Source organism: Euprymna scolopes, chromosome 26 (genome assembly GCF_053919585.1).
Source record: "Euprymna scolopes isolate OS-2025 chromosome 26, ASM5391958v1, whole genome shotgun sequence".
NCBI classification, from domain to species: domain Eukaryota; kingdom Metazoa; phylum Mollusca; class Cephalopoda; order Sepiida; family Sepiolidae; genus Euprymna; species Euprymna scolopes.
Genome location: NC_136507.1, coordinates 71,330,986 through 71,346,358, shown reverse-complemented (window position 1 = coordinate 71,346,358; position 15,373 = coordinate 71,330,986). Strand labels below are relative to the sequence as shown.

The window sequence follows — 15,373 nt, the reverse complement described above, 5'->3', positions numbered from 1 at the left end:
GTTCGTCTCAGCGTGTAATCTTATTGAAGTATTTTTACCCTTATTGGAACTGTCTTGCATGAATAATTTTCTACTTGGTCGTTTTCCGTAATTTTTGGATATGTTACTATTTGCAACATGAAAATTACGTATGCACCATTTGTTTTACTTGAAATTCAATACTTTTTGGTTATTTATGCATAGAAGAACCGAAAAATATGTTTATAAACTGAACATTGAATGGAATATTTTTGGAGTTGTGTTTTTTTAGTGTTTTTTTTTTTTGTTCTTTTTCATATATTTTATTTAAAAAATTGAATGTTTTAATGAAATGCAAGAGTTGCAATAAGTAAAGACACGTGAAATTATTACGCAATAAAATGGATGGAAAATCTTTGCTTTTAAAGCGAGAACTTGGTTTGGTATCAGTGTTCGTCTGATACGGTGAGACGGCCACCAATGATGCCACAAGAAAACGCAGAGACGAGCGACAGTGCGAAGCAGGCAGATGCTGGGGTACTCTTCACGTAAAACTCAATAATTCCTATTAAAATAAGGGAACCTGAAATAGAGAAAAAAAAAAAAAAAACATTTTTATAAATTGATTTTCTAGAGTTTCTGCTTTTAAAAATACAAATATTTTCATTTCGTCTTCTGTGTTTGTATCGTTGGTTGATCACACCTTTGTATCAGTCCGTTACAAATGATTTTAGTTTCATGTAAGGTTGTTGTAATAAGTTTTTAAACATTTTTTTTTTTCAATTTTCTGGTTTTAGCTGGGGATGAAGCATCCTACTGGATGCTCGCTATCTCATACATTTCAACCGAGAGATTTTTTTTTTTTTTTTTTTTTTTTTTTAGATTCTACTAGTTTCTTAAATATATTTCTCTAGCATTTGGCTCATCGGACATATTTGCCAGAGTTTACGAAATTCTTATTCATGAGTCGGTTGCTCCTATAATTACTGGAACGATGGAGAGCTGGGATTCTAGTTTCTTTACATGTTGTACATAAAATATTGGTATTTCGTTATCTTTTCTCTCTCAACTCTTCATATCTGTCTGAAGTTAGGATTAGACTGACAGAGTTTTTAAGTTATTTTTCAAATTGAGATTTTTTTTATTTATTTATTTATATCTTATTTATTTATTATTTTATTATCATTTAATTTTTTTTTTTTTTTTGCTGCATTCAATTTGAAATAGCATCTTCGTTGGTCTGCTACGTTTCAGTTTGAAATAGCTTTTACGTTGGTTTATCACGCCTCAATCTGAAACAGCATTTCCGTCGGTCTGTTACGCTTTAATTTGAAACAGAATTTTCCTTGATCTGTCACGTCATTTTTCATTCGGCCCGTTATGTTTCAAATCAAAATAGTAATGGCATTGGTCTGTCACGATTGTATTCGAAATAGCATTTTCGTTAGTCTGTCACACTTCAATACGAAAAAGCGTATCCGTTGGTCTGTCAAGCTACAATTTAAAATGACATTTTTCATCGCTAAACGCACAGATTAAATGGGTGTATGTTAAGAATGAAACTTCTTATTTTCCTTTCTTTTTAATGTGATCGCTTACTTTGCATATTGAGCAATCTAAACTATCCTAATCCTTCTCCGTACTTTTAGTAGAACTGTAATAACACGTTACGCCCTATTTTTTAAACTATAGACTCGTCCAGATGCAAAGATAGATTTAATGTTTCTGATGCCGCTAAAACTTAGATTTTATGTCTGATGCCGCTAAATTCTTTCTTTTAGTATTATTTTTCAACCGTTACATGCTACAGACTGCAAATCTACGTGGGTAGAAGTGAAAGTACTAGAAGAATTAAATCTTTCATCTCTCTTTTGTGAAAAGTGGCTACGTGTACTATCAACAAATAGTATAAACTAGCAAGACCTGTGGAAATTCCACGGAATGAGAAATATATTTGTTCAATAAATATGTTTTGATAACTGATATTTTTCTAGATAACGAAAAAAAAAAAAAGTCTTTTTTAAAGAAAAACAAATAACACGCAGCAAGTATCATTAACATTTCTATGAAAATAGTGTATTTTAAATATAGATCTGATACAAATGAGATAAATTATTAAATACTAATAAATACTCAGAAAGTAATATTGTGCTACATGTTTCAATACAAATAAGAAAATCACAACAAGGTACACAACAAAGGGGTTAGACTTAGCATCAGCATTGTCTAAAAGTCGTCAAAATGAAAACGATGTAATGTTCAACTTACCGGCTGCAATACAGTGCACTGCGGCTAACAATCGGGCTACACGGGGACGCAGAAGTTTTGTAAATTTTCCGATCAACAATGTCACGATTCCGAAAATTCCAGCAAATAAACCCAGAACCTGTAAACTCTGCAAGGCTTTGAAAAAGTCTGAAAATTCAGGAAAAAGAATTATAATTATCTTGTTATGTTCAATATGAATTATATAACTTTTCACAAAGAATTTACCTCTATCTCTGGTACTGCAAAAGGACCGACTGAGAAGCCATCAGAGAACATATCAAAGATGCCCATGAACCAATATCTTCTCTCTCCCTGCCGAACAGTGTGTAAATGAGACAACTGAATGGGGCAAAGCAAGTATTGAAGCATATGTCCCTGGAAGTATTATAGCAAGCCTCTCACCCCCTATGGTTCACTAAAGATTGTGCAGCTGCCATTGCACAAAGAGAGCATGCGCCATAAGTCAAATATAAATAGGCAAAAATTTATAGATGCTAGAAATCAGAGAGTAATAGAAGACATGCTGAACTAACCAAGGAATGCATAGAATCGCAGAAGATAGGAACTCACAAATTCTGGGGAAATTATAATAGTGAAGTTAATAAAGGACAATCAGTAATCCTCCCCACTATCCAATAACCAGAAGGTTGCATGCACGGCAACCAAAAAAGCTGAACTGTTTGCTCGGCGATTCACTTCCAACTCCACCCTAGAGCTAACAAACAACTCCCTCCCAAATTTCCCTATGCGGACGGAAGTCAATGATCTGAAAATCACCCCTTTACATGCCCACAATGTCATAAAACCTTGAACACCTCCAAGGCGTGTGGGCTTGATCTCATCCCTGCTATACTAATTAAGAATAGCTCATCTAAAATAGCCCTCGTACTTTCCAAACTCTGCAACAAATGCCTTGTTGAATCCTTCTTCCCTAATAGCTGGAAGATGGCGTCTGTAGTACCGGTAAACAAAGATTCTAGCGAATTGACAGACCCTCTCAATTATCACCCTATACGTTTTCTCTTCCTCTTCGCTAAAATCTTCGAGACGCTAATCAATCAAGCACTAGTCCACCACCTTGCAAAAGCCAATCTTTTTGAAAACCAGTACAGATTTAGAAAATGTCTTTCTACTGCAGATATTTTAACAGTTATCTCTGAACGCATATACTATGCACTGGATAAGGCGGTAGAAACGAAGACTCTAGCTCTTGATATATCTAAGGCCTTTGCCAAAGTTCGGCATGAAGGGCTGCTAATGAAATCATATGGTCTAACTGGATCAATACTAAATATAATCAGATCCTTCTTAAAGAATCGGACCATTCATGTTGTCATTGATGAACGTTCATCCAAGCAGCTTAACATTAACGTGGGAGTGCCTCAAGGGTCGATCCTTAGACCACCATTATTCCTGCTATTCATCAGTGACCACCACTCCTGATAATATTGAGTTCAAGATGGGTATATTTGCTGATACAACGCTCTATAACATGCATAAGGGAAGAACAGATGTACACAAGTTCAAGACAATGGCTGAATCTTTATAAAATAGTCTAGACCGTAGTTGAATGGGGACGTAAATCATTATTTGAATTCTTAGGTTTCATAATAGAAATCTCGATCGATGTTATTTTGTTCAAATTTCGAAAACCAATATGGGGGTGGGTGGGGGAGACACGCACTAAAAAAAATTTCCCCTCATATATTTTACGGAAACTGCATTTTATATGTAATTTCATCCTAAAATGGATAAGTATCGAAAATGTCACGAAAATCTGGCCGTTAGTTGATTTTTGCTAGATTTATTAAACACTGGTATGTTTTCACGTTCGGAATGCTTACTACATGGGAACGTTATTTTAAAGCGCCAATTATGTAAATAAGATTTTCGTTTTGCAATTTCATTATTTTCGTACGATAATTTTTTTTTTCTGGTTTATTTTGCCCTTCTCCTTTTAAATGATACAAAAGTTATATTGATAATATTAACTTATAATAAAGTTACATCGGGTTACATATTGTGGTGAATTTTGGAGGTGCCTAAATTATCCTCAATAGTCGATTTGTGCCGTATGAAGTTCATTATTGAGTATGAACGATTGCTTATACAAAAGAAAAAAAATGAACTAATTATTTCAGATATTTATTCTAAATATAAACATGTTAACTTTGGAAAAATAATAAAGTTGATTTGACTTTTGTAAACATAAATAAAATTAAGTGGGATAGGTTAAAAGTATAATTTGATATCCACAGCTGTGTTTCAGAAGAATGCACAGTATCTTGGCTCATCGGCGTTATTTCTCGAAGGGAATTCTCGACTAATAGATGAAACAAGAATTAATAAAATCTTATTTCAGAATAGGAGAACAATAACTTTTCTCGTGCTGATGTAGAAGTCATAAATAAAGACTTATTTTCTTACTCGGCGAACTCTCCCTGCTGGGTGGTTTGGTTACTCACTGACTAATTAGTTTAAAAGGCGCATTGATTTCATTCGTCTCCCGGACTGCTTTAGCCACTTTGGGAATCACGATCAGTCAGCAGAGAGGTTCCTAAAAGCAAGGAGAAAAGACACACATACGCTTCTCTCTCCTATCCCTCCAGCATTAAGCTCAAGTATCGGCTATCTTCACCTGGAGGTAACTGCTGGTCCACTCTCGACAGTTCAAAGAACTTTCTACTTTTCCTCCTCCTCATTCAGACACTGTTCAACTTTTTTAAACCTACACCAAACAGTGTAGGTAATTTAATAAGCTCTTTCGCAATCTTTATAAAAAGAATAGTTTTGTTTTTCCGTTCGTGCAAAGGTTTTCCTTACTTTTTAATTGAAGGCCATGTTTAATTAATTAATTTATTTTTAATTTTCGATGGGTAGCTAATCTGTATAAGTCCTGAACTGTAAAAGTTTGCAGACGAAGAGCATATGGATACGAAAGATTATGTGTAGGAATTCTAAAATAGCCAACATGTTTTATTGGGCGATTTCGGATTCTGATTGGTTGCTAGCAGAGTGTGGCTCCATTTGATGGGTCAGTTTTTATCGCCAGTGTTTCTATAAGTAGAAACTTCCAATTTTATTTAATCATGCCCGCCTATCATATCAAAAATATTGTAACACTTACAAATATATATGATGGATGGACTTTCCCGTCAATTTCGACGTATGAGGTTCCACCGCAACAAGTTGCTGGGAAATCCACACAGATGATTTGTTTATAGTGGTGAAGGTTTTGTGTAGAACCAACCACGCTTTTTGCTATTTACTGCTAATCTTTGTCGGTGCAGATGACTGCCACAAGACAGAGTATACAGTAGACCGCGGGTTTTTACGGCAGAGTTTCCTTCTCCTAAATGCAGGTTTTAACGAAGACGTGGGGTGAATCTCTCCCAGTGAATTAATGCGCCCCTATATACCAACCTGGAAATTTCTACGACTCGGTGCCATATTTACCGCGTCTGACCTTCCCAAGTGGTCACCCATCTTGTACTGGCTAGGCTGAACATTGCTTAACTTCGGTGATATGGCGGTGTCAACGTAATTGTGCAATGTAATATATATATATATATATATATATATATATATATAAGCCGTATTCTTATCTGTCTGTTTACAGTTTGATTAATATATACAGAAGGTACGAAGTTTTGCAATTTTCATACTGGAAACGGACTTTTCTACACTGTTATTCCATCATCATGTCTATATAAATAGTATTTTATATACAGGGTGGGCCAAAATAGGGGTCCTATCTTTAAATTTGAATAACTTCCACAAAATAAAAGTTAAACTCACCAAACTTTATGTGTGTGTAAACTGACCCTTCCGAGATTTTTTTTGAAATAAACAAAACAAATTTTGGCCGAAAAACACTTAAAACTTACATGAATTTATGAATTTTTAAAAATAGGACCCTTATTTTGGCCCACCCTGTACTATTTATTCAAAAGAAATAGTACATTAAATAAGTTACCTAATTTACATATTACATTAAAGAAAATCTATTTGAATCTCAATGTTATTCATAGTTATTAGTAATACAATTATTTTAATTGTTCTGTTTAGGAATATTATTTATAGTTGATTTAATTAATTTATATATAATTTAATATATTTGCTAAAGCCGACATCAGTGGCGTTTACAAACGGAAGTAAAATTTTCCCTTTGCTGTTTAATTTTCATAGATGAAAATGGATGTGTTTAATGCTTCCATTAATCCGACTTGTCCACTTTCAGAAAAATGTCTAACATAAAAATATATAAGTTTAGAAACATGTTAATGGATATTTTTTTTTTATTGTAAATATCTAACACACACTATGCATGCGGTTGTGTACTGCTATTTCTACATATCGAATACATAGACACTGTTTATGTGACAGCATCATAGATAGTGCTATGTACATGAAGAAAAAAAAATGAAAAAAAAGAATTAACACCAAACAAATATAAAAGCCATACGGTTCAGATGACAGATCGGGGTCACGTGATAGGCCGGGATGTGGGAATCGGTCGACATCATGCGAATGCTGTCCCTTATTTCAGTTAACAGACTACGACAGAAAACACAAGTAATTGGTGCATATAATTATCAATAATGATTATCATGAATACAAACTAAAGATTACGCAGGGCCGGTTTTACTATTTAGTTTGGCACGACCGATTTAGGTGAGACAAATATACGACTAGGTAAGACAATTAATGTTCCGGTCTTTTTTTTTTTTTTTTTTTTTTTTTTTTTTTTTTTAGGCACGTCATTTGAGTAATCTGCGACGACGGACAACCGGCGAACCGCTGATTCTAAAAAACTTCAAAAGATATTTGCCAAAAGTAAGCTCTCGATTTTTTTCGAATTATTTTTTTTTTTATCCTGAAAAAGAAAAAAAAAATCGATTTAAATTTAGACGAACTAGCATGATTTTTTTTTTTTTTTTTTTGCTTGTCTTTGTAGAAAAAAATAAATAAATAAGTTTTCTATATTTTGGACAGACTTGGATTTTCTTTTGAGGTTTAAGAATGAATATTAAAAAAAAAAAAAAAAGTTTACTTTTATTTATCTACTTTATTTTATTTATTAGCAAATATCTTTTACGGTTTTGATAAACATAAACTCAATTTTTAATATATATTCCCTTTTAAGCATGAAATAAATATTTAATAGTGATGCTAAGTCTGAAAATAGTAAAAAATAATTAAAAATTAAAAATCCCAGTCCGTTTAAATTATTTGGGGCAAATATCTTTTGAGGTTTTTAGAACCAGCAGTTATCCATGGTCAGATTTCTCAAATGACGTGCCTAGAGAAGCAACAGGAACACTTGTACATCTGTCGTGCCTAAATCGGTCGTACATGAATAGTAAAGCCCATACAAGATAAATAAAGGGCCACAAAGGTAATGGCTTTCTATTATAAAAGCAGTCCTCACACAAAATGGCTACTTTACAATTATAGAACATAATCCAGAAGTAATCGATTTTTAAACACTCAGTGTGGGTTATTTTTTTATTATAATAGCGAAATTCGAAATATTGAATTTAAAGTAAAAAGAAATAGTATCTACTTATGGAATTAACGAACATATCCAAAAATTACGAAAAACGATAAGGTAGAAAATTAATAAAAATTGTGTCGAAAACAATTAGCGAAAATTAAGTTTTGTAAAAAAAAAAAAAAAAAAAAAAAAACACCGGAGAGTTCGAATCGTAGCAAAAGGGAGGTAAAATTTTCTGAAATTTGAAAATCTTTGAGTAATTTAGTAAAACTAAATTTTCGTTAATCGTCTTCGAAAACTTTTCATTAATAATCAATTTTCTAACCAATCGTTTTTCGTAATTTTTGGATATGTTCATTACTGTGACATGACAGTTTTACTTGAAATTCAATATTTCAATTTTTTTTTTACTTTTTAATTGTTGGTTTTACTTGAAATTCAATATTTCAATTGTCAAATTTTGCTATTATAATGAAGAACTCCCGCATGCGTGTATGTGTGAAAATGAACTAATTAATTGTACAAAATAAATATAAGTATTATATTACGTACAATAAATTTAGCAAAGATAAGATTTAAAAATGAGTATAAAAAAAAAAAAAAAAAAAAAAACTTACCCGGGAGGTTTTTGTGCGAAACACATTTGCCGTCAGCGCAGGTCTGCCACAGACCTGTGTGGAAAGCCGAACCCGACCACCAATACGGAATTGCTATCGATATGAGTTGCAAGAACACGAACTTCATCAAGAGAACACATGATAACGTGAGTGCAGTCATGATGGAAGGAGATAGAAAGAACCACACTTTTTTCGATGTGTAACGCAAAAATATTGAACTGTATTTATACAAATAACCGCACCCACCCAGCCATAACCCACCTCCTTTTTATAATCTGGTTAGACTTTCAACTCTTTTTCAAATAAACTACTTCACTATTTTTAAACACGCTGACATACGAAGTCTGAGATATCAAACGCGCCCATCTCCTTTCCTTTACTGATCCGGTTAGACTTAAAAAAATAAAATAAAATAAAAATAAAAAAATGAACATGGTTTCCGACTTATCAGATTCCATATATGAGAGAAATCATATAGAGATTATTTAATTGAAGATCAAGATGGCCACCAAAGGATGGGCCGGCACAGATAAGGATTTTCTTTAATTTTTTTTATTACATTTTCACCCCAAACAAGGCAAATTGCCACTTTGGTGTAGGGGGCTACTATCAGGGGCAACAACTACTGGGGTACTATGTAGGTATTTGGGCAGCAAGATGTCGGTTCACATTACACTTGAACTTCTGCACGTCAGTACTGTTGGGGAAGCAGGGACCTGGAATGGAATTCCAGAGTCTAGCGGTTCTGGGGAAGAAACTATTGAAGTAAAAAGATCTTTTACATCTAGGGATCTCTACAGTGTGGGGTGGGATTTAGCAGCCTGTCGGGTTTGTCAAGGGTGCTCACGTCATGGGGGCACAAGTGATTGCAGTTCGTCAGAGCATTCACCACTAAAATACTTGTAGAAAAGGCAGAGGGATGCAACATTTCGTCGATGGGACAGAGGCTGAAGCTTAGATGCCTGTTCAGGGCCTATCAGGTTTGCGACTCTCTTTTGAACCTTGTCAAGGAGCGAGAGACTAGTAGCAGATACCCCAGCCCAGATGTGACAGCAATACTCCATACATGGGCGAATGGTGGCCTTATAGAGGTACAGGATACTTTCGGGTGTTAGTAGTTGTCTAACACGGTAGAGAGAGCCCACCTTTCTTGCAGCGGCCCTGGCAATGCCTTCAATGTAATTGTTCCAACTCATGTTTCCTGTGAACGTTAGGCCAAGGAGTTTGAAAGATGTACTCTCAGATAAAGAGTCGTTGGCCATTGCTATAGGTGGTAGAGAGGGTTTCTTCTAATTATTGAATGAAACTAGTTTAGTCTTGGCAGCATTGAACGCGACCAACCACTTTTGTCCCCATTCCACTACAGATTGGAGGTCTTCCTCTAGTGTTTCTGCCATTTCTTTAGAAATGTGTTCATTCGTCTTCCTGTCGTGCCTGCCATAGAGTGTAGTGTCATCAGCATATATACCTATCTCAGAGGCAATTTTGTCGGAGAGGTCATTTATGAATATCAGGAACAATAGAGGTCCAAGGATAGAACCCTGGGGCACTCCCGCATTTATATCATATTGTTTAGATGTACGACCATCGAGGACAACCTGGATTTTTCTCTTATCTAAGTAGGATTTAATTATGTTAAGTATTCTACCAGTGATACCGTATGATCTAATTTTCCTCAGGAGACCCTCATGCCATACCCTGTCAAAAGCCTTAGATATATCTAGAGCTACCGCTCTGCCCTCCCCCGCTTTGTCCAGTGAATGGTATATATGTTCAGAGATTACAGTTAGGATGTCTGCTGTGGAACGGGCTTGTCTAAATCCATATTGCTTGTCAGTCAGAAGTTTAGCATCTTTAAGGTGATGGACTAGAGCATGGTTAATTAAGGTCTCAAATATTTTGGCGAAAAGTTGGAAGAGGCTAATGGGGCGATAATTTGATGGGTCAGTCCTTTCGCCAGAATTTTTGAATACTGGTACAACAGAAGCAGTCTTCCAACAGCCCGGAAAGCAAGCTTCATTAAGGCATTTGTTGTAGAGTTTGGAGAGAACTGGAGCTACTTCGGCTGAGCACTTTTTTAATAGCACAGCTGGGATGAGGTCGGGTCCACATGCTTTTGAAGTGTCAATGTTTTTTATGATAGCATGCACCTGAGCAGGGGTGGTTTTCAGATCGTCTAGCGTGGCATCTGTCCACATAGGAAAGTCAAGTAGGGGGTGGTTGGAAGGGTCCAGTGTGGAGTTTGAGGCAAACCGACTGGCAAGCATGTTAGCCTTGTCGGTTGCTGAGGAGACAACCTCGTGATTGTTGGTTAGTGGGGGAATTGTTGATTGCCCATTATTTACTACACTGTTGTAGATTTTCCAGAAGTCTCGAGTTCCTAGTTTTTGTGCTTCGATGCGCTTTTTAGTGGTTTCCGTAAATTCTCTCTTAGCTGTCGCTATTTCTTTCTTAACGTTATTTCTAGCTTCTATATACTTCAGTCTGTTTGAACTGGACTTATGTCGGTTAAAACTATGGTATGCATGCTGCTTTTGAGCAATGGCCATTGCGCAAGTCGACATAAACCATTGGGGAGAGTGGGGCTTACTATAAAATTTCCGCATGGGAACATGCACATCGATTGCAGTTTTGAACCAGTCAGTGGTCTCGTTTGCACACTGTTCAGCAGGGAGAGAAAAAATATTGCTGCATGGGGCATCTCTGATTAGTTCCCTCATGGCTTCCCAGTCAGCCTTTTTATAATATCTCGTTGTTTTGAGCACTGGCTCTTCAGTTTTGGCTCTAGAGTTTAGGGCGATTTCAACCATTATCACTGCATGATCAGCGTTCCCAAGTGGGCTGTGGGCCTTCGTTATGCAGTCATCAGGAACTGTGGTCAAAAACAGATCTAGAAGTGATGCGTGTTGTTCTTCCTGGTCAGGGAAACGGGTTGGAAACGTAACAATTTGTGATAGGGAGTGAGATATAGTGAAGCTATGAGTTGTGCTGCCCGCTGCATCTGTGTAAGTAGAGAATCCAAGCCAGTTTTTGTGGTGGACATTAAATACATGTATTTGTGCGCTAGTGTCGAGGAACAGTGCCGTGTCTATGCTGTCAGAGACTTTGTTTATTATGGTGCAGTCCTGAGTCGAGGGAGAGCGGTAGAGCAAACAATAGTAGCTAATATTGTGTTGCATGTTTAGTCTAAAGCACATAAAGGCTTGATCATCTGTTTCTAGGTTTGTTTCTCTAGTCAGGGGGAGGGTATTATGAATGTAAACTCCAAGTCCGTGCATGTGTCTGTCAGAGTTCTTACGGCAGAGTGGGAGATATCCACGCATGTTAAAGTGGTTAGAGGGGATGGAGGAGTGTAGGTTAGTCTCACTTAGTGCTAAGATATCCGGGGTATTTGTTAAGAGAAATGCTTCAACATCAGCTAAGTTAGTTCTAAGCCCACGGATATTTGTGAATGCAAACCTCAAGGGAGGAGGCAAGTTGAATTTGTTTGTCCCTAAGCCTGGTTTAAGCTTATTTTTAGATTGTACTGTCGTCATATTTTTTTTTTAAGAGTTTCGGTTTAGGTAAGGGGGAGCTAAACAAGAGGTTATGCAGAGCATCAGACATGCATCACAGGTAGACCATCAGCTGACCTTTCTCCAATTAGGATTTTGGCCTCAGGAAAGCCCACCAGGGATGAGTGCAGGGTCCCTTTCCATGCGCGTCATGGCACTACAAACAACCCGATATTATTCAACTGTTGATGGAGCAGCCGCTCTAAGCGCTACCAAAGAGTTAGGGCTACTGTACTACCAGTCGGGAACAGCAGCCAGGAACTGTCAATCCGGTACCCTCAAGCCATTAGAAGAAGGTCAACCCAATCTAATTGCTCGGGCATATATCATACTCAAGCACTCCCAAATGTCCAGTTTTAGGGGTGAGGTGTGCTGGGAATGGGGAAAAACGGCGTTCGTTGCCCTAGCCAGGAAACAAGATCTACGGCTGGGTTTTTCTGTCGAATCACTGAGAAAGTGTCTCTGCACTTGACTAATAGGCAAAGAAGGAGTATAGAAGCCGGGCAATAGACAGAACCTATCTACTCCTTAAGCAGTTTAGGTTTGCAAACCGGTGAATTTGTTTGAGTCACCAGCTCTAGGAAGGTTGTCATCCAAGACTGAAGAGGCCTCCCTCCCCTTTGGTTTAGTTTCAGAGTTTTCCTTCTCCTAGACGGATGATCTGGGAAGACCTACTGGGTCCGTCAGCACGGAGAGGGTTTTCTCCGCGCCTAGGTTCTAATCCCGGTATTTCTGCGACCCCGCATAGTTAGTTAGTTTACTGGGTTAGTTTGTGGGGGTTATATCTTTGCTGATTAGTTACACTCCTCAAAGTGATTTAAGGACATTTCTATTTAATTGTTAATGGATAAAGGGGGTGAGTGGAGTTCATGCAGTGTAAGCATCTATGCTTGTAAGAAGGCTTGTTAGGGAGGAGATAATGTGGTTTGAGTCTTACCCTTTTTATTTATTTTATTTATGTTAGCTTAGGTCTAAGATAATGTTACAGTATGAGTAGGTATTAAGAATTGAGCTACGAGTTGTGCCCAGACTATTTTAGATGATAGGAGGGTTAAGATGTAAGTGCTATATAGTATGGATAAAACAGCAAGTTTTGAGTCATGCGTAATTAGGTGAATAGATATATGGGCTGGTTTTCAGTAGGTGCGAATAGAGTTGAAGTTGTAGGTATTTTCAAGTAAGAATCATGGGACATTTTGCATAACAAGGAGTGTCGGTTCAATTTCGTATTAATCGTTGCAAAACTCTCGAGGAGACAGTTATGTAAGGCAGATCGCTTTGCTTCTGAGTACTTTGGCTGTTAAATACCTGCCTCTGAGTGCTTAGGCTGTTAAATCCCTTACTGGATAGGAATGAGCTGTAATGCATGCCTTAGAGGTAGAAATGTATAGATGTTTAGTGATGGCTATTAAAACAGTTTGCATGTGAGGTTTAGGGGCTGGAAGTTAGCGATTCCACTACAAATATGGTGCAATGTGGGAGTTTAGTGGCGGATAGGTGGGAAGGAGTAGATTGTTAGCGTTCAAGAGAAAAAGGGTTATTTATTTACAGATAGATTTCCATTAGCATTTTTGAGTTACAGGTAAGGTTTAATTTGAAGAAAGGGAAAAAAAACAATTTTTTTTCTTTTTTTTGAGAGTTCTAATGTATTACAGCGGTACCAATTTGAATTTGGGACGCTAAACTTACATAATCGAAAAATGGTCTGAAATTTACTTTTGCTTCCTCATGCACATTAATTATTAATTACTAGCAGGACCCGTTAACCGGTGTTACCCGGTGGTAACATGCCCCCCCCCACGCGTAAAAAATTAAAGTAGGGCTATTGTTACTGTTGTTGTAGCTCAACCACCAACCCCTATCATGTTAAGAACGGTGTGGTTGTCAACGAATTTGCCCGAAATGTAACTTTGATAATCACTGCCAGGATTTTAAAGTTATATAAGAAGGCGGATAATAGTTTAGGCATAATAAATTTGTATGTGGCAACTGTCATTGCAAACCTACGGTAATTTGGTCCAGAGGAGAATTTCTGCAATCAAAATATTATATATGGAGATAATTATTTTTAAGAAGACAATGTTTTTCAGTCTCCAAGTTAATTCTTTAAAATTCATTCTAATTAATCTATATGAAGAAAAAAGCCAGAGGTTGGATTCCAAACAATTTTTCGATCGTGTAAGTTTCATTTTTTTTTGGGGGGGGGGGTTCAAAGTGGTGCCACACTAATGCATTACCACCGGATGTTTAATGGAATAACGCTAATGAAAGATTCGTAAAAGATGATGAAAAATTGTGGAACGTTGTCATAAAGTGTGTGGTGAAGCTCTCCTTTAGTATTACATAAGTAAAGTAAGTCGAAGCATAATTATGTTGACACACCGGTTCATGTTAAACCAATGAAAATAAGCAACGTTGAGCCTTGTTAGTACCAGATGGGTGACCATTTAGGAATACCAGGCACAGTATGTAGGAGGATGTCGACAGCTTCCTACAAGAAGTGCAAAAACCAAAAGTTTATCATTTCCCTTGCCGAGGATATACAAGCAAGTGGGGATCATTTGTAATTTTGATATTCCCACGAAACTTCCTCCCTTGGAGGAAGCCGGTTCAACCCGCCTATGATGAATGATGCTTCGATATTTTTAAGCATGCTGACATGCGCATTTCTATACATCAGTCGTGTTTCACTGCAATAACCCCACTATGCAAAAAAAGCACTCTATTATTTTATTTTTTATATTAAAAAGTCACGACTCAACAAAACCAAAAGCCACTCGAGGATAAGAGTTAGCGAGACTGTCAGTTTGATGATGACAATTATTATGAGAGGATTAAAAACGATTGGAGAAATTGGCAGGATTTTATTTTTTGAGAAAAAAAATTCTGATTAGCGAAGTTTTTGGAAGAAAGGAAGGTTTTAAAAAGAAAGGAAAGTTATTTGAGTAGTGGTGGTAGATGGATGTGTTATTGATGTGTTTTATGGGAGGGGGAGAAATTGGAGTTGAGCATTTTCATTTTATAATCTAAATGTTTTAGTATTCTATGTCATAGAATATCTGTGCAATTCGATAATAAACAACTCTCTTCGTTCCCTCACCTCTCTCTCTAGTTCTCTCTCTGTTTCCTTTTCTCTTTCCATCGCTTTCTCTCTTTTTCTTTCTTTCTTTCTCTTTCTATTTTCTCTTGTTCTCTTCTTCTCACTTTTTCTCTCTTCTTTTCTTTCTTTATCTCACTGTTTCTTTCCCCCTTCCACTCTCTCTTTCTTCTCTCTTTATATATTTCCTTGTCTCTCTTTCTCTCTCATTTCTACTTTCTTTCTCGCTTGTGCTCGCTTTCTCTTTCCCTCTCGCCCTTTTTATTTTTCTCTCTTTCTTCTGATTTCTCTGTGTGTGTGTCTCTCTCTATTTCTCCCCTCTTGCTCTTTATATATATATATATATATATATATATATATATATATATATATATATATATAT

The 15,373-nt window shown here is 36.5% G+C and overlaps 1 protein-coding gene across 2 annotated transcripts in view; it reads right to left on the bottom strand.

Annotated features, from left to right (window-relative positions):
- Positions 1–265: 265 nt before the first annotated feature.
- Positions 266–15,373, bottom strand: part of LOC145248165 (uncharacterized) — a 132,738-nt gene continuing 117,630 nt past the window's right edge. The window contains exons 1-3 of one of the 2 annotated variants that reach the window (XM_080110003.1): positions 8,341–8,602; positions 2,227–2,373; positions 266–541 (exon numbers count right to left, since the gene is read on the bottom strand). In XM_080110003.1, the coding sequence (XP_079966129.1) occupies positions 405–541; positions 2,227–2,373; positions 8,341–8,500 (444 nt within the window). In that variant the 5' untranslated portion in view covers positions 8,501–8,602 and the 3' untranslated portion in view covers positions 266–404. Of the gene's footprint in view, positions 542–2,226; positions 2,374–8,340; positions 8,603–15,373 lie in introns of those variants that run through there. The other variant, XM_080110004.1, reaches the window with a different exon arrangement.